The 20111-nt window shown below is 40.5% G+C and overlaps 2 protein-coding genes across 2 annotated transcripts; one reads left to right on the top strand and one right to left on the bottom strand.

The window, feature by feature from the left end:
• Positions 1-1195: 1195 nt before the first annotated feature.
• On the bottom strand, positions 1196-12001 carry sypl2a (synaptophysin-like 2a). Its single transcript, XM_046875366.1, is given in 8 exon segments — positions 1196-3374; positions 3377-3407; positions 3693-3866; positions 4426-4627; positions 5787-5823; positions 5826-5901; positions 11433-11507; positions 11802-12001. Coding segments are annotated over 8 exon segments (696 nt in total). The 5' UTR covers positions 11817-12001; the 3' UTR covers positions 1196-3288.
• A 1718-nt stretch (positions 12002-13719) lies between these two features.
• Positions 13720-19426, top strand: psma5 (proteasome 20S subunit alpha 5). The gene is made up of 10 exons (XM_046875742.1): positions 13720-13837; positions 14524-14562; positions 15315-15381; positions 15563-15689; positions 16295-16362; positions 16476-16583; positions 17312-17370; positions 17547-17649; positions 18451-18537; positions 19071-19426. Exons 2-10 carry the CDS (start codon positions 14534-14536, stop codon positions 19146-19148), a joined length of 726 nt encoding a protein of 241 aa, XP_046731698.1. The 5' UTR covers positions 13720-13837; positions 14524-14533; the 3' UTR covers positions 19149-19426.
• The last annotated feature ends 685 nt before the right edge of the window (positions 19427-20111 follow it).

The raw sequence follows: 20111 nt of genomic DNA, 5'->3' as shown, positions 1-20111 counted from the left end.
GACTCTGATGTGACTCTCAGCACACTGATCTATTAATAGAATGATATTAATGACTCAAACACTGATTGATTTCTATTACAATTATCATGAACACAAAACCTTCTTTTCAACTACTTCCAGAAAAATCATGTAAATGAGGTCACGTGTGTTGTGGTGAGTTCGAGTCTGGAGTTTCTTCATCATTTATTCCTCTGTAAATGTTCTGCTTGATGCTGAACTGATGCTGAACTGTATGTTGGTGATCAGTAGATAAGCACCAATCTTTGTTTTGTTTGACCAGTTAAGTTTTTATCCTAAAAAATAAAAAGGAACGACTGATTGCGCTAAATGTAGTTGAGTAAAAAGTAGGATATTTAACTTTGAAATGCAGTTACAGTAAAATCTTCTCAAATGGAAACACTTCAGTAAAGTACAGATACGAGAAAAACACTTAAATACAGTAATGAATTGTATTTACTTCCTCACTGTTCACCAGTGGTGAATAAGAGGGAGGGCAGTGGAGTGTAGTAACGAGTCGTTCATGAACAAATGATTAGTTCATTTTGAACGAGTCTTCTCAAAGAGTGATTAGTTTATTAAGCATCGCAAAATCTCTGTAGGTACAGAAATCAGAATGAAGTAGTTCACCTCTCGAATCGTCGAGTACGAGTCGTTCGTTCTTTCGTCACGTGACTCCCACAATAGTGATTGAAGATCGGATCATTTTAGCGACTTGGTTCTTTGAATCTCGTGCATTGAAATGAACGAATCTTTTATTGAGTCATTTAATGATCATAAATAAATAAAAATTCGATTTTTCGGTAAACAGATCCCGCAACACGTCTACATACACCAACTTTGACTACAGTTCTAATAATAAATCTATGACAATGCAGCTCATATTTTCTGGTCCGTGTCGTTAGTTCTTTTGGCACGTGACTCCCATAAATATTGTGACAATCGTGTCATCAAGAGTCGAACCAAAAAATTAAAATAAAAGGATAAAGTCACGTGACAAAAGAACGACTCGGACCAGAGGACTCATGAGATGAACGACTCAATTCTCTTTCCTGTATAATAGACTGCATAGTGTCTATTGGAGTCACGTGATTAAAGAAGGACTCAGACTAAAATTAATATCTGTATCCATATAATCATACCGCCATCTAGTGGTTGGTATCACACAGCAGTTTCACAAAACACACAGACAAAGCAATAGAGCTCTCTTCATTTAATACTTAATAACACAAAAATTCACAGAAAGCAACCTGCAAAATGCAAACGCAATGTGATTTTTTTTTTCCTTCTTCTCAGGTACAAAATATTGCGTAAGAACATATTTCAACCTGTTTAAAAAAAAAAGATATCTAACCTAAAGTGTATTCAGGTGCCATTAAAACATCAGAGAGCCAAGGTGATATGAAAACAAGCAGGTACGCTGGAGTTTAAAGCTGCACAGACCGAACTGAAGTCACTGTGTTTATTAATGTTAATATCAAAACTCACTTTGGAACAGTTTCTGTGAAAACACAAAATTATTATTATTAAAACGAAAAAAAAAAAACAAAACTAGGATTAGAGATTAAGGCACAGTGTTGCTAAGGCGCTCAGATTTCAAAAGGCACAAAGGCGAATCAAAAATAAAACAAATGTAATAAAATAAAACATAAGAAACAGAAAGCGACAGGGTGATGTGTAATCATGTTATTCCTCTCAACAAGGTCATGACACTTGGTGTAAACTGGATACAAGTGATGTAATAATTACTCGCGAAGAGGCACGTGGTAATAAATCGGGCACACAGGTGATTATGTGGAGTAATGATGGTTTATACAGACATCTTCTCGTGGGTCTTAATTATTATACCAAAAGAGGAAAATAGAAATCAGTGTCGGAAATCAATTACAACTCAGATTAATAATTAGAATTTTCTTCTTCTCTGTAAATGAAATGTCAGCACATGGAAGTGTAGTGTTGGATATTAGATTTTCTCAGAGAGGAAATAAACAGGAACCAAAAAAAAAGGAAATTAGTGTTTAATTGTTCCTATTTTTGGACACAATTATACCTTCCTCAAAAAAAACAACAATCTGGTGACGGCAGGTCATTTAACAGCAGTTATCACACAATTAAACGCGTGACAAGCGTGAACACGTGGAACATGACATGGTATGATATTAAGGGCAGGAGTCAGTCAGGGATCCCGGAGAGACCACAGGACGTATTAAAGGCACTTTCTCAGAAGCATTTTCATACTCTATGTGTTTTTGGGGAAGTGCTTTGCATCCCGACGCACGTGTGTAAGGCACGGATTTGTGTGAGGGTTTTTAAATCGTAAAGCAGAAGAGCAAAAAAAAAAAAAAAAACACAATTATATAAAGAGACTCAGAAATCTATCAGTGGATTATTAGAGGGTGTGTGTGTGTGTGTGTGTATGTATATATACATTCAGCATATACAAACACACACACACACGCACGTTTAAGCGCATATACAGTTGAGTGCAAAAGTTTGCACCCCCTTCATATTTTATATTCCTTCCAAATCAACCAAAAACTAGATTATAAAACTGATTTTTAATTAGAAAAAAAAGTAGAACCTGTTTGCTGACGGAGCTGAATGGAAATACTGAGCTGCCAACATTTCTGACAATTAAAATATCTAGTCGCTGAGGAAAAAAACAAAATAAAAGAAGATAACACACAAGAAAAAGGGTGAACATGGCACTAAATTCGTTTATCGCTGTGAGAAGGAATGGAAATGGGAAATGCTGTAGCTAAAATATTGGCACCTCAGGATATAACCAAAAGAAGATGATGTTTTGTTTTTAAACATCTTAAGTAAAGAATGAAGATACTAAACATTCAAAAGTAATAATAATATCTGTAAGGGGGGGTGCTAACTTTTGAACTCAAACTCGAGCGTTTTCTTTTATTTTGAACTAATATAGTAATTTTTTTTATTTGTGGTGATAAAGGAAAGTATTTGGTGTGGTGCTGGCAGACAAAAAGCATTTTTTTTCTTGCACTCAACTGTAAAGACAGAACGAGAAACGATTAGTAACGACGCAAAACAATTTATGGGACTAGAACATTTGCACCAGGCAACACAACCGAGACGAACGCTTTTGAGTTTAAACCCAAAGCTGAAAACGTCCAGGGTGGACGTTCTGAACGCTGAAAACAGCACCCGGACCGGAGCGTTCTTCTTATCAAACTTTACATTAGGACGAGTCTGTGTGACCCCACAGTGGCATACTCTAAACTTCTGATTGGCTTGAACGGAGTGGGAGGAGCCTGCCTTGTCCAATTAGGAGCTGCCGCCTTGCTCCATGTTAGAGGGAGGCTGAGCAGGCTTGTGGAACGGAGTCTCCTTAAAGATGAACCAACAGTTCCTGCCCACAGGATGAGATTGAGGAAGCCGAAGACCTAAATGAGAGATGAACAGAAGGTTTGTATTGTATATCAACACTTAAGTCATGTCCTCACTAATTCAGTAAGTTCAGTACAGGGACATGAGATGCTTCAGCGTGGATGAGCAACATTTGGGTAACGATCGAAAACAAAAGTGTGGACCAAAGAACATTTTTAGACAATTTTCTTTTGCTGTAGATGCAGCCTCACACACACACACACACACACACACACACACACACACACACACACACACACAGTTATTAGATTATTTTTTTTATTACGAGATGTTTCTCTCACCACAGAGGAATTAAGGCGTCCCATGGCGGGGTGGAGTTTGGGCTCACACTTTGGAGTGCAGTAATTCACCAACTCGTCGAGGTTGGTGGCGAGTTTCACGTCAGTCAGACCCTTTCCCCAGGCAGAGGACGAGACAAGCCACAGGAACGCGAAGATCCCGCTCAAAATCAGATCCTGGAGAGGGAACATGAAAAACGGAGAAAAGTGTGGAGAAAGTATGAAGGTAGGATTTTCCATATCTCCAGATGCCTGCTGTAAAACTGAACTAATATTTATAGCTGTACATCAAACAAGTGGGCGTGACCTATACTGGAAAGCGGAGTTTTATCTGCCACGCCTTCAATTATATCTAAGCCCTAATGCCAGGAAAAAGAGTAGAGGGTTAAGATCCTGGTCTTGCTCAAGGGCTCATCAGTGGCAGCTTAGCTGTGGTGGGATTTGAACTCATGACCTTAGGATAATCTATACATCATAACCACTGAGGTAGCCCTTACCACCATGACCATGACCGGGCAGTTCCTAGGAATGAATAACTGAATAATTGCACAGCATCTTTATTTATGCCATGAGCACTGCTTTTCGTTCATATTTATTTCCTCATCATTTTATGAAAAGCATGTTGCAGGATCACAGAATCCCAAACTCTCTTGCATTTATTTATTCTTTCTATCCCTCTCTCCCCTCTTTTTCTCATCCCTTTGCAATGCAACAGTCCTCATTCCCGCTCACTCACCACAATGGGTCCTCGGGGCGTTTCTCTGTAGATGTGCTGGTAGCCCAGGTACAGGATGAGGGTGAAGGTGCAGTAGAGAAAAGCAAAGACGCCCACGGACACGAAGAACTCAGCGGAGGACGAGAAGTCTCCACGCAGGTAGGTCACGTTGCCGGGCAAGCTGGAGTTGCAGTTCGGGATTTGAAAGGACTGACTGGGAAGCCTGATAAAGAGAGAGAGAGAAAATAAAGAAAATGTCTGAAAACCAACATTTTTGATATTAAATCTCACGTTATGTTAAGTAGAGAAAGTGTATGTAATACAGAGTGATATAAGGAAGGCAGGTGCAGTAGGTTTAATAAAACAGGGCCCTTTGCCACAGCATGGCTTCAACACAATGAATGATTAATGATTAATGACGGACGGCTTTTTATCTGTTACTGGTCACATTTTTTCTAACTAGGAATCTGCAAAGCCTCTTTCCTGAAGATCCTACAGTCTGAGGACTTTAAAAGAAAGTTATAGGACGATATATATAACGATTATACAACGTTTTCATTGTTCAGTAAAGCGTACAGGTCTACGTGTAATCTGTTACGAAAGATACAATAAGAAAAGACAGCATTGGGTCATATTTTACGTCTAAACACACTTATAGGATCTGACTAAGGGAAAGAAGAAGAAAGAAAGTTGCTTTATACTTGTCTGAGGTGGTATCAAAGTTTCGACTATCACCTTTAAAATAGTCTCTTTGCACAGCAATACAATGCTCCCAACATTCCTGTCGTTTCTGGAACATGTCCTGGAAGTCTTCTTTTTGAAGCACCTTCTGCGAGTCACTCTGGATCTCCACGATCCTGCGTCAAAACGGCGACCTATGAGCTGGATCTTCATCTTCGGGAAGAAGCCGAAATCCGCAGGAGCCAAATCTGGCGAGTCGGGTGGGTGCAGAAGTGAGATCATGCGGTTTCCAGAAAGAAATTCGCGTGTGAGGAGGAGCCTCGATGACACAGGGCAATCTCTTTTGGCACACTGACTTATGAAGGTCGGTGCTCCCTGTGACTGTGCGTGCAGCCTCGTGCTGCCATCTGTTGGTGTGTTACAAAACTAGTCTCGAAACTTTCTGATACCACCACACACTTTACAGTAAAATTCTTTCTTCTCATATCCCAGTGATGTTAGGAATGTCAGGGTCAGCCATGATACAGCTCCCCTGGAGCAATGAAGGTTCGGGGCTTTGCCCAAGGGCCCCAAGAGTAGCAACTTGGCAATACAGGTACTTGAACCCTCAACCCTCCGATCGGTCACTCACCTTTAACCTCTGAGCTACCCTTTTCTCCTGTAGACACCTTTTTGAACATTGCGATGGTGATTCTGTTTACCTGAAAGGATAGCCGAACTTTGCAGTAATGTCCAAAGTTTATCTGGACATTTGAGCGTCATGGTCAGGGATCCCTCATATCCGCCAGTGGTAGCAAAGGCGAAGATGCTGAAGAGCTGCAACATTAGAACAACATTAGACTTTCAGACGAGGAGGGCTCTTATCTCAAATGTATTTGACTGTCCAAAATTTAATAAAAAAAAAAAATCTGGCTGGAGCAACATCCCAACAACGATCGGTCAGAGTGTTTATTACCGTATAAATTAATAACTATTTAATTGACGCTATTTAAAGAAATTAAAATAGAGTCGAAGCAAATGTCAGTCGATAAAATAACTCTAGCTTTACCTTTAATAGCACCATCCTGAGACGTCAAAGACAGAGCGTTATTAATATCTACTCTAAGACCTGCGTGATAAGAAAGCACCTTTCATCTTCTGACCAATCAGGTGGCAAGATCGCAGGTTGTAGTTCGGTAAAACAAACCAAGGTAAAAAGAGGAGTCTTTTTGATGTGTGGAATGTAAGAAGGTCTATGCCATGCTAAATAGAAAATATTTCAACGCCCACGTTTGGACGTAAATAAGAATAACCCTGAGTGCATTTTTTGTGACTTTTACCGCCCCGACATTTCATTGAAGTCGCAAACGCTGCTCAGACTGTGTAGATTTTCTTACTCTACAAGCTACAATGAAGACAAACAACCTGCTCATCATCATGGATACACCGAACTCTATTTCGCCTGCAGAACTGACGATAAACAATCTAATTTGGGGCCTAATCTAATCTGGGACAGTAGAGTTAGATGTGCGTGCATCATGTGTGCAGGAAAAACGCAGAGCCGAATCAATCATCCGTGTAGACTATAGTAAATATAATGTTAACATTAGTCTACATTGTATACTTCTCAAACGTTCTTAAACGTTCCCAGCATGAATTCCTCTCCTCGCTCCGTTTCCCTTTCTGTCCCTCTCCGCATTTCTCTGACTCAGCATCCACAATTCCACCACTTCCTGCCTCTCAGGAAAGAAGCTGCTTATAGGTCGTTACAGAAACCACCCGAATCATCATCTCTGTGTGTCTGATATGCTGACTCAGCAGAGTTGAGGAAGAGGTATAGCGTACGTTTGAAGACCACCAAAACGCTCTCTTGAGTTTCAGCAGAAATACAGTTGGATCAACGGGGCACTCGGTGGCCACAAAAGGGCTGACGGAGGACAGACGTGTGCGGTATTGTAAATAAAGTCAGCGGATGAGGGAAAGGGATTCTTTTCGGAGCCGTCTTCCATCACAGGAGTGGAATTCAAATCCGCAATGATAAAACAAAACAAAAAACGACAGCAGATCCGAGCTCACGGTGTAGATCCGAAGCAAGGCTTTATAAACAAAAGATGGATGTGTTTCTGAGTATAGAAGACATTTTAAGATGAACTGGAAGCCAAGCCATCTAAACGAGCTTTCACTGATTCCGAACTAGAAGCCGACCGTCATGGGTTTTGTGGTTCGGCTATCGTCAAAAAAATCCATTCCGATAGTTTTTCTGGGTTGCGCCGGTGATGACGAGAGCGGCCTCTAGAGGCGAATCACTGACACCACATGTCAGTTTGATCCGACCTAGCTATCGGTAAAACCCACTATCGATCGCCCCGGGGTCACCAACTCCTAGTTCCAAAATAGTTTCCATTTCCCTGTACCACACTGTATTTAGATAACTTGGTTATGGAATTGCTTTACTGAAACATTCTATGAAGGATATGTGATACATTATGAGGAATTATCAGGATTAACTCCATCTGACCCCCTGCTCTGATCAGAAACATGTTTGTGTTGCAGATATGCTGCAATGATCATTTGAAAATCTGTCCAATTCGTTCGGACCCTCTGGATTTCTTGTTCACCTGATCTCGAAAAAAGCGAGGTCAGTTAATAATTACGCTAATGTTAACGGATCTGCTCCTCGCTCGGTGCCGGATTAAACTTTACCGCAGACACACTGCAGAAAGAATAAACCACGCCGGCTCACGGGAGGGGCGACGTCAAAACACCAGCCTGTGTGAGATTAAACAGCACGGATTGGCATCTCCGTTGTGGATTTCTGGCCGTTTCGCATCCTTCAATTCCCTTTCTCTTCTCGTCCCAGTGAATCACAGTTCAGTCAGACCCGAGTTTGATCGCAGGTTTGTGACGGAATGCTTGAAAACGGTGCGAAACGAACCGAACCAAATGCGAAAGATTGCCTTATGAGGTCCTGCCCGGATCCTTGTACACACTGTAGTGCGTATGGTACTAAATATAATACTTCGATATCAAAGGAAACCCAAACGATACACAGACAAGAGTTTAGTTTTCATTCAGGATCCGAATGAAAGCGTGCACATGATAAAAGATCGGCGTGAGAGGTTCAGCATCACTGCAGCACCACGGTTTCGGTTCAGATCAGCTTCCACACTGAAGTTTTGATTTCACGCTTGCTTTCCCTTCGGTCTTGTGCATGCAAAACGAACCTAAAGACGCTATCGTCAGCTCGATACGCTTCACCTAGTTTCTCCACAGCAGGCGAAAAAAAACAAACAAACAAAAAAAAAGACCGCTCTCTCATCTTTAATTCATGGTCACGTTCAGGATCTTCATGCCACATTGTTTACCATTTCACACATCACCGAGCCTCCACCATCATCATCATCATCATCATCCCTGTTAACAGAAGCCGTTCAGAACACAGACCGATTTTGAAGAACAAGTAAACATGAGGGAGGGCGAACAAAACGACGCACTAGGCATGTAACGATTTGCATTTTTTTTTTAAGCCATGCTTCACATCAGAAATGACAAAAGTACACACATCCTTCACTCAGTAGAAGTGCAGATACTCATGTTTTAAAAGACTCTGGTAAAAAGTTCTGACTGCACTTTTTTACTCAAGTTGAAGTAAAGAAGTTTGGGCTCTGACACGTACTTCAGTAAAAAGTCGTCATGATTACTACCTGTTTTAGTGTCACACTGGTAACTGAACCTCACATCATGTTAATACAAAAGAATTTCAATTGTTGTTCTCTAATGAATGTGTCCAGACTGAAGATCCACCATATAGAACACAAGCAGAGAAAAGATGATGATGATCAGGAATGTCTCTGTTCTCAGTCATTTTCTCTTTACTGACTCCCTCTGTCTCATCCATGTTAACCCCAGACTTCTTACTGCCTTCCGTCTGCTCATCGTGAGCTTCATAATCTAGTCTACGTCTGTGGTGTGTGAGAGACAGGAAACGATACACCAGCGGTAGATCAGACGGGACACGATCACGACGTTCGAAACGAGCTCGCAAACATTCTAAACGATTTCCACACCCCAGTAAGTCCTAGTTCCAAACATCGTACCACATCGTCCTAGTTCACACGACATCATACAATTTTATATATCAAACTGATCATTGTGGTTTCTGTAAACCCATCACTCATCTTTGGCAATTTCTTTTCGAGGACGTTTTGGCGCATCGCAGGAGAGAATCGCGATACGATATATCTGCCGTATCGCCGAACCCCCCCCTCCCCCACCACCACCTGTGCGGTGTATCCCGGTCAATAAGTTTCACTTCCCTTTATATATAAACTCCTGTGGATGAGTATTGATCCCGGCCAGAATTTCAATACCGTGACCTGCTTTCTCAATCGCTTTATCATTCATTTATAAACAGCCGAAGACTTAAAAAGGGCCGATGTGGCCTATATAGCAGAGCAGGTTGTTTATCTTTAACCACGGAGTTATTTTTTAACACACTGAGGCCCCTTTTCTGTAATGCAGATTTTCGTTTTCAAGAGTGAGAAGGAAATTAGCCACCTGCTCGTTCTTGTGGACTAGTTGGCCTTCATACGGCCGTGTTTGTGTGTTAAACAGGACGCTGTAGGTTTCCTGGTAACTCCCCTCCTGCCTCAGCGTGATCCTGATACGAACGGCCCGTCACCTCCTCCTTCTCCCGCCTTAAGCAAACAGAGAAGAAACTTCCTTTCTGAGAAGGCCTGATCCTGCATAATAGGCCGTAGGAAGGATGGAGGGATGATTGTGTGTGTGTGTGTCTGAAAGAGTAACATGTTCCTTGGCTGGTTTTCAGCTCAACCCTGAAATGCTACACCTGTTAATTAACATTACAGCGTGCAGACTGTTATAAAAAAACAAACAAGAAAACGTTATGCTAAGACGAACAGAACACTTTTCTGCGACGGCTCATGTGACCATCGTGATTATAAAATCTGGTCTCCGACGTGGTTTCGGATTTCAATCCGTTCTTTTTCTGGACGTGAGGAGATCTTTACAGTATTTATACTACGCGTTCGTCCAGAGGGTTCAAACACACGTACACATCAGGACTGCTGTAGGGGGAAAAATAATGAAATATTTACAGAGTAAACACAGCTCTTTGTTTAGCTGTAGTTGTATTTAATGTGAGGGCACACATGTGAAACCTTCTCCACACTCAAACATGAGTAACTGTAACTGATATACGGTCACCATGAAGAGCAGCTGGAGCTGAGTGGAGGAGCTGCGAATATTACTGAAGGGTGTGTATGCTTGTGCGTGTGTGTGTGTGTGTGTGTTTGTGAGTGTGGAGGGGGTGTCAGGGTTTGGCATGCAGATTTTCCTGGGCCCTATGCTGACTGTTGCTCAATCTTATGTTTACCGATCTACGAAGAGCTAATTACAGCTCGTAATCCGGTTCACGCAACAACACATGTAAACTCTTAGGAACTCCGGCGTAAGAATTTGCATCGACGCGATTCACGTGAAAGAAAAAAGAGCAACCTGGGCAACATATTACCTCAGAGAGGAACCGTGAGGTCAGAGAACACCACCAGTCTGACACGTGGTGTTTCATCTCTAAAAAAATCTCTTTTTCACCTATTTTATGTGATCATTGAGAAGATGCAAAGTCAAATAATAATAATAATAATAATAATAATAATAATAATAATAATAATAAATGAACAATCCCTAAATTGCAAAATCCTGATCTGAAGGGGGATTTATTTATTAGCAGCAAGCACACATTCTGTCCTCAAAGTTGACGTGTTAGAAGCAGTAAAAATTAGCGAGCCTAAGGATTTGAGTTTTACAAATTGTGACGTCTAGACGTCTGGGTCAGAGCATCTCCAAAACTGCAGCTCTTGTGGGATGTTGCTGGTCTGCAGTGGTCAGTATCTATCAAAAGTGCTCCAAGGAAGGAACAGTGGTGAACCGGCGACAGGGTCGTGGGCAACCGAAGAAGTTAGTGGTGTTAATGCTCGATGGGTCAAGACTGTTTTAGCAGAAAAAAGGGAACCAACACAATATTAAGCAGGTGGTCATAATGTTATGCCTGAACCTGATTGATGTGTGATGTATACTGTGTAAACACACACACACACACACACACACACACACACACACACACATATTTGCATGCAAAAAATTTTTTATCAGAAACTTTCACTTTGTGCATAAGTTTGTGCCCCCTCACTGTCTAGAACACACCTACAGAGAGAGTCATGTGATCAAGTTCACCTTGAAACCTAACATATGCCCACGTTTCTGACTCTTTTTCCTCTCTTTCTCTCTGCATGGTTTTTCATCGCATTGTAAAGTCTGTTAGACACTAACTTATCCCATAAACTCACCCACTCCAGAAGACGAATAAATCCCAGCGGCTCTTTCAGGGGTCCCAGGTCCAGTTTGAAACCGGACCGAAGTTTCTACATTGAAATAAAAGAACAAATAAATACAAAAATCATATAAAATCTTTTTTTATTTTACATCTGCTATCTCTAAATACGTTAAAAACGAGTTGCGTCCCAAACGGCTCGACGTTCCGTATGCAGGGCGCCACATCTGGAGCGGACGGCGTTCAAGCACATCCGGAGTAGTGCGCATGTTTAGGGCACTAGGAAGCAGTTTGGGATGCGGCCTCATCCAGAGCAAACGGGCGGGTTATGTCGGAGAGCGACGCGCAGAAAAAAACAAAAAAACAAGGAGGAAAATTAAATCACCTGGGGAAAGTCCATGGTGTGAAGGATCTCCTCGGGCTTCTTCTCACAAGTAGATGTGATCTGAAGTGGACAAAAATGGAGCAGATCTCGGAGGTTCCGGGGTGTAGGAGGGATCCGGGAGACAGAAAGATTCTTGTGCGTCGGTCAAACTTGTCAAACTTTCTACCCAGCAGCGGTCACGTGACCTCATTTCACTCTTAAAGGGACAGACTTTCCTTAAAAAAAAAAAAAAAAAAGTTTCTGCACCCATCATCACGACCATCATCATCACACCCACACACGTGATTGCAGATCACAGCAGATTCCAGAGATTTCCCTTTTTCTCCTTCCACTCCTCCATGAAGACTTCCCACTATATTTTGGGGATTAGTTCATTCAGCTCCAAGAGCATTAGTGTGATCAGGTCTTTCAAGTTCTTCTTCTTCTTCTGCTCCAACCTTTACACACCATGTATGCGACTCTATATATTTGTGTTCTTCAGAAGTTGTGTCTGGTGGAAGAATGTGTGTGATGGACGTGTGCTTTCGGCTGTATCGTGTATTTATTAATTAACTCTGTTTGGAAGACACATTCATCCATTACAACTTACACTTTGGTTTTGTTTTTTTTTTTTTTCAACTGAACAATTAAAGGTTTAAAGGCTTTAAGAACAGTCGGATTTGAACTCACAACCTTTCGAATAATAACCACTTTAGGTTGGAAACACGTCCTTATAGGAAAAATGTAACTGTATTGAATGTTAGTGTCATTAAGCTAAACTTCTGCCCGGATTTTATTTGTATGTAAAGTCTGTGGTCCTGTTATAAATTATATGATGCATCACCAGGTTCTGGTTTTCTTATGAAAACTTTCAGGCCTTTTGGTGCCTCACAACCATACCATGTACAAAATCTTTCCACAATTGAATTCAACTCTTCAATACGAGCGGACTGGGCACACACACACACACACACACACACACACACACACACACACCCTCTTTTAAATGAACAAAACTTGTGAACTTGTGTACAAAAATTGCTGCTGAACATCCAGTGTTTACATGTACGAGGTGGTATTCAAAAATTTCAAGACTCATTTTGTACGAGGTCCAACAGATGGCAGCATGAGTCTGCACACACAGTCCCAGGGAGCACCGACCTTCATAAGTTGCGCAACTGGCGTTATTCTACACACGTGCATTACTGCGACTACTACTGCCTTGCGTGCACCCTGTCACTGAGTTCTCTTCACACCTCACAACAACAGAGTTTCTCGCCGGATCTCATTTTTGCACCCACCCTACTCGTCAGATTTGGCTCCTGAAGATTTCACCTCTTCCTGAAGATAAAGATCCAGGTCCAAATTCGACACCTTGTGGAGCTCTAGCGCAAATAGCAGAAGGTGCTTGACACGCTTTGAAAAGAAGTTGTAAAAACTCTTCCTCTTCTTCTTCTTCTTCTTTCGCCTTCTGCCGTTAGCATTAGTGTTAGCATTTGTTTTAGTGAGGGGGCAAGTCTCAAATCGAGCACCAAAATACACCATGACGCACACATCCGGCAATTAAAACGGTTCGAGTGGAAACAACAAAAGTTGAGTTTGGTGTCCTGATGATTATGTAATTTAAAACATTTACGAGAATATTTTGTCTGAATGCTTTGTGTTGAGTTTGGTTTTACTAATAATAAACATACATTTGCATAAAGCATCCATAAGTGTCCATGATCATGTTGATTAAAGTATTAAAAAGTTAATAATTTAAGGTACATTTAGAACAGATAAATGTGTGCAATTAAGTTTTGATTACTTTGCCATACAGCTGTATCTCAAAAATACTCACTGAATAACTTTTTTTTTATTATTAAATATTTTTTTAATTAAAGGTAAATATGAGGTATTGTGTATACAGAGTTGGGTAACAAAATAAAATTTCTATATCAGTTTGTATTTGTGGGTAGGAACTAATATTGTGGGTGCCACCGTTTCTTCCGGACCGTTAAACAGACGCACTTCCTGCAACCGCTGAAACGAGCAAACTCACTCTGCTGCGAGAAGAGGTAAGATGTTCGTATAACAGTTTTTCATTAAAATGTGTGATAAATAACAAAGAGGTCCGCTTTTTTGCTTTTTTCTCGAATTTCGTTTTTTTTTAAGATATTAGAACCTTTAAAATAATTTCTGAGAGGAATAAAATAAAAGTTTGACTGAGCGCAGGGGCTAACTTGAGACGGGATTTGGCGTTATTTGTTTTCCCACTCGTATTCCGACATGTATGCGTTATAGCGCGGGAGGATGTATGTGTTTAAATACGGGTGGGAAATGAGTTGCTCGGTAAGCTAGCAGGCTAGGAGTGTGTTCATGCTTGTAGCTGTCAGGTAGGGTATAGCTAAATAAAATGTCTAACAGCTTCTCTGTGATGTTTGGACTTTTTTGAAAAGCTGGATTATTGAAATAAAGCCGGTTCACCGAGCGGAATTTGATTGATAATGTTCTATGAATGGAGCGGTCATCATTTTAGCATGAATGGGAATCAGGTGGAAGATTGACAGACCGTTCAGCCAATAGCGTTGAAGGAAATCTTAAAATCCCGCCTCCGCTTGGGGGATCCACCAATCAGCTTTGAGGCCTTCCCACATCCAGACTAGCGATTGTTTTCATAAAGACTTTGAAGCTGAGTGTTTTGTGAAGTAGTCCAGGATATTTTCTTACACTTATTTATTTCTATTCTTTTTTTTTTTTTTAGACTATTCAGGATGTTCCTGACCAGATCAGAGTATGACAGGTAAGAAACTGGCGTATTGTCCTTGATTGAACGGTGCTGAGGGAACTTTCACTTTCACTTTAGTCTCTGAGTCATTAGGAGCAGAACTGCAGAACTTTCTACTGAGCACATCATCAGGTCCTACTGGGAGATCTCTACTAATGTATTTCCATTTCTGCTAAATATTCAGGATGTTTATTTCAACAATTTCCCTAATTCCCTCTTGCTTATTTCTACTTTTTAAAACCTGTAATTTTACCTTTACCTAATTACGTTTTGTAATAATAATATTGTAATTAACTTATATATATTATAAAATAATGCAAGGGGGAAATATTGTGCCCCGGAAACTACTGCACTGATCCATTGATAGCTAGAAAACAAACGAACTAAAGAAAGATGGAGATGGACAGGACGGACTCCAGTGATGCAGCTGAAAGCGCAATGCCGTCGAATCGAAAGTTGTTCAATGAATGCGCTTATTTTCTGTCTGACTTCTGAATCTGCACCTGTGTTTTTGATTATAATAAATGACATTATAAAAGGAGATTTTGTTTTGTCACATTAGACTCGGGTCATGAACTGTAGTATTTTTTTGTTTTTGTTTTTATTTTTTAATTTTTATTTTATTTTGTAAAGGTGTTCATTTAATTAAAAACAAGTAGTTTGAGATTTCTGTCTTTTCCTTTTAGAACTACGCTCTGGTATGGTATTTGAGACGCATGCTGGTTCCTTAGTGTCCTAATGAGACGTTTTTTTTTCCCCCATCACAGAGGCGTGAACACTTTCTCTCCAGAAGGAAGACTTTTTCAAGTGGAGTATGCCATCGAAGCTATCAAGGTATTTGCCACACTCAAGCATGTAGAGTGCTAAAATCCAGAAAAATACCATGAACGTGTCATAAATATTCTACAATATTTGCACATAAAACTCTTTCCACACGTTTCTTTTTGTCTTAATTTTTAATTACCACCCATGTAAAGCTGCGAAACACACTGAATAAAATCTCTCGTTCTTGCAGTTGGGCTCGACAGCCATCGGCATTCAGACGTCAGAAGGGGTGTGTCTCGCTGTGGAGAAGAGAATCACCTCTCCCCTGATGGAGCCCAGCAGCATCGAGAAGATCGTAGAGATTGACACTCACATCGGTAACGTCGCCCTCTGTGCACTGTCTGCAAACTGTGTTGTTTCATATACAATTTATACAAAACTATGGGGACAAAAGTATTGGGACACCTGTTTTTTTTTTTCCTCAGCCATATTTAATTTCTTTGCCAAACTGTTAGCACAAAATGAACAATTGTATAAACTCAATGAAGATATGCTTCTACATGGGTTTGAGTGGAAGATCTCCTGCTATATACCTCCAACCATATTAAGATGAATGTGAACTTTAACCCTCACCTAAATCAGTACCTCACTCTACTAACACCCTCGAGGCTCCTTGAGCACAAATCGCCGCAAAATCTAGTGGAACATCTTTTTCCTTAAGAGTGAAGGTTATTCTACCAAAAAATAAGGAACAAATGTGGGTAGTAGGGGAAAAAAAAAGCACAAGGTTGTGTCCACAAACTTTTGTCTCTATAGGATCCCTAAAAAAAAAGCCTCTGCTTTAGATTTGAATTTAAGAATTGCACACTAAATGTGAAATGATGATGAATGAAAATAAAATAAATGATAAAACTAAAACAGAAACTCAGAGTGCAAAATCATTGAACACTCCTTCAGACCTGTTCTTATTTTCTCTCCACAGGTTGTGCTATGAGTGGCCTGATCGCCGATGCTAAAACGCTTATCGACAAAGCGAGAGTGGAAACGCAGGTCTGTGCACATCCCTGCGTTATCTCTTGCTCGAACGACCCTGTAGTGTAAAATATCATAGTGCTCAAACAATTCTTTATAAAGATTACTATGTGTGTGATTGTGTGCTGCAGAATCACTGGTTCACCTACAACGAGACAATGACGGTAGAGAGTGTGACGCAGGCCGTGTCAAACCTGGCTCTGCAGTTCGGAGAGGAGGACGCAGACCCTGGCGCTATGGTAAAGCATATTTTACATATTGTCCCAAATCTATATTATTTTTATAATGTTTTATTTGTAAAGCTGTGATATTGTGTGGGAGGAATAACTGAAGACATGACATAGCATATTGTAGGTCTTCTTTAATACACTACATGCACAAAGGTTTGTGGACACCTGACCATAAGATTGGTATGTGCTTCTTTTTGAACATCCCATTCCACATTTAGTCTGCGTTTGCTCTTATAATAACTTCCACACTCCTGAGATGTTCCACAAGCTGGTTTTTTTTTTTTTAAATAAATAATAAGAGATTCTGATGTAGATGAGGTTTCAGGTTCAGTAGGGTTTGAATTTTATAGCAGATCTTCATGGATCTGTTTTTGTGCACATCCTTTATGATCCCCATCCTATATGATTGTCTGCCAGTTTGAGGAAGAAACCAAAGAACCACCACTAGAACTTCACTAGGGGGAGAAGACTAGTGGGGCAGTCGGAGTTCCAGTGCGGAGACCTACAAGAATTGCATCTGGTGTTCAAATACTTTTGTCCATATAATGTCCGATATAAAGTTGAATACAGTGTTGCATTAAAACGCGATGCTTTAAATTATCTAAAAAAGTGGTTTCTGAGTTTTATTCAGTTTGTATTTATATGTATAAAAAAAATTCAAAGTGGTTAGAAATTAGTTTTTTTATTTAATCTAATTGTCCAGTTTAATTTAAACTCTATTCTTCTTCTGTTCTCAGAGTCGTCCCTTTGGTGTTGCCTTGCTGTTTGGAGGTGTGGATGAAAAGGGACCCCAGCTGTAAGTATCTACATGAGCACTTTACTCAGATTTACAGTGTACATTACTGACCATTAGTGAATCCTAGTAACAAGGCTGAAAGTGGAATGAAAGTGACCTTTCTCCCCCCCTCCCTGAATAAAACCTGACATTTTCTCATTTCATGTGTTGAGTTTCTGCTGTGTTGCGGTTCGCAGGTACCACATGGACCCGTCGGGGACGTTCGTGCAGTGCGATGCCAGGGCGATCGGGTCAGCATCCGAGGGCGCTCAGAGCTCTCTGCAGGAAGTCTACCACAAGGTGAATACGCGGGACACACCAAATAAATAAATAATAATGCTTATGACACAAAAGGGTCTTTTTTAAGTTCCATTGCGCATTATGTACATCACGTTATGTGTTCTATAAATATATATCACGTTATTTTTGACAGTAATGCAGCTGCAAGTCACAGGTTTATCGTTTCTGTAGTAACTACTCATTAACATGGACTTGTACATTCAGTGTGCTGCATTATATTATATTAATAATAAACTGGACGTGTGTGTGTGTGTGTGTGTGTGTGTGTGTGTGTGTGTGTGTGTGTGTATATATATATATAGTAAAGCTATCTGAATGGAGTCTCCAGTCCCCTCCATCTTTCATCATTTACATGCTTATTTTTATTTAGTCTGGATCCTCATGCAGTTGTGACTGTACTATGTGCCCGAATGCTGCAGTCTCTCAAGTCTTGTTTCTACAACCAGCAACAGGTTATTATAGGACTGGAATTTGCCCCAGTCGCTGTTGAATCTGGGCTTAGCTCCAAATAACAGCCCTTCCAACCTTCACCCCAAGCGCATATCTACCCCAGAATGACTGCTCACATGACCTTACAGTGTGATATAAATCTTCACACAGAGTTCACGTTTACTGTTAACAGATTAATTACAGGATACTTTCAGTTCAATTTGTTTTGTTTGGGGATCCAGTTTGTCAGATAGTAGATAATGAGCAGCAAGTCGGAGGTAAATAAGCAACTGTACTGAGTAATAATTGGATCACAGTCAAATTAATGCATTGTTTTATCTGTCCGCTTCCTATCCATCTATCCTGTTCCAGTCAATGACGTTAAAAGAAGCCATCAAGTCTTCCCTCACCATCCTGAAGCAGGTTATGGAGGAGAAACTGAACGCTACTAATATTGAGGTAATCTTTAATCACAGATGTGCCTTTCTACAGTTCACTTTGTGATCTTTGTGCAGAGCTTGTTGATTGGTTTTCTTTAACAGCAGCTCTGGTGGTAGTGAGGCTTCAAGTTATATTGAGGCACTCGTTCTACTGCTGTCGTTCCTCTGGTAACAGTTCATTGGATCTATTTTCTGTAAGACTAGTTTTCTGGATGGAGGACTGTGGAATTCACACCTGCCTGTTTTCCAGTAACGTACTAAAGTGGGTTTTTTTGTTTTGTTTTGTTCTATTGACATTAAGAGAGAGAGTGATAGAGAGAGAAAGAAAAAGAGAGGCAGGTGAGGGAATGACTGTTTATAGCTGCTATAAATGAGGACAGGAAAGAAGTTCTTCTTGGTGGCATCTTGGTGTGGCTGGGATCTGAACTCATGAGCTTCAGATCCAAAATACACTGTCATACCCACTAAGCTACAACCTTCTCAAAAAAAAAAAACGCTCGTTTAGATACATTAATCTTTGTGTTTTTTCCCCTCTTTGTCTTTACTCCATAGCTGGCAACAGTAGAGCCCAACAAGACGTTCCACATGTACACAAAAGAGGAACTCGAGGAGGTCATCAAGGACATCTAGAACAGTTCTGCATAAGCCCGTTTGATGTTCTCTGTGCAGACGGATAACGGTGAACGTAACGGCAGCCTGGCTGCTTTTTTTTCAGCCTGGATTCCACTCTTTATACTGTGTTTTTTTTTCCTTTTCCTCTATCAATTCAGGATACACAATTATTTCTACAGTTCTGTACATGGCACAGAACATCAGTTCTTGCAGTGGAGTGAAAAACAGGAGGGGGGGGGGTGTATTTTGTTTTTGTTACGAATCAACGCGCTAATAAAATTGTAGTCAAGAAGAAACGAGTGGTGCGTGAATTATGTGCTTTATTTAAGTCCAACCTCATGTGGCTGTAGTGGTTATTTGTTGTAATTGTTCCAGTAATCCCAGTGCATTTAGGACTCAATTCTATAACATTCAATACATCACTACATTCAGATAGTCGTCAATCAATAAGATCCAGACTCATGATTTCATGACTGAAATGACCACCTAATTTATAGTTTCTACCTCGTTTTGTGTCGTCCTATACCATCCTTCTCTTGCCATTTTACATCCAGCATCGTCGCAGTACACACAAAGACAAAATGTCATTAAAAAAATTTAATGGTAAACGTGTCACGTTATGCATTCTCAGACTTCTCAACTCACGACTAATATATAGATATATATTTTATTATTATATTTTTTTAATGTGGGTTGTGAGCTCTGACTAGTGCACATTCTGACCCATCAAAGGACATGAAAATGCTGATATTATTGTACACCTGCTAGATGGCCCTGGTGTTCGCCAAATTTGATTAGTTAAAGCACCAGCTTCATTTTCATGCAATTTAGGCTTCAGAATTGTTCATTCTGAAGGTGGGCAGATTCCTTTGAACCAGGCAACACAATTTTAAAATCCATCTGAGAAAGCCTGATAATCAGTGTTGGGCCATTATATATACATGCACAATGATCAGGAATAACATTATGACCACCTGCCTA

The sequence above is a fragment of the Silurus meridionalis genome, chromosome 19, assembly GCF_014805685.1.
Source record: "Silurus meridionalis isolate SWU-2019-XX chromosome 19, ASM1480568v1, whole genome shotgun sequence".
NCBI classification, from domain to species: Eukaryota; Metazoa; Chordata; class Actinopteri; order Siluriformes; family Siluridae; genus Silurus; species Silurus meridionalis.
This window is presented reverse-complemented; position numbering and strand designations above follow the sequence as displayed.

Bases quoted from the DNA above. Each gene is read 5' to 3' on its own strand.
- psma5 (XM_046875742.1), top strand. From the start codon at position 14,534: ATGTTCCTGACCAGATCAGAGTATGACAG. The intron at 15,382-15,562 runs GTATTTGCCACA...TCGTTCTTGCAG, and splicing joins ATGCCATCGAAGCTATCAAG to TTGGGCTCGACAGCCATCGG. The intron at 15,690-16,294 runs GTAACGTCGCCC...TTCTCTCCACAG, and splicing joins AGAGATTGACACTCACATCG to GTTGTGCTATGAGTGGCCTG.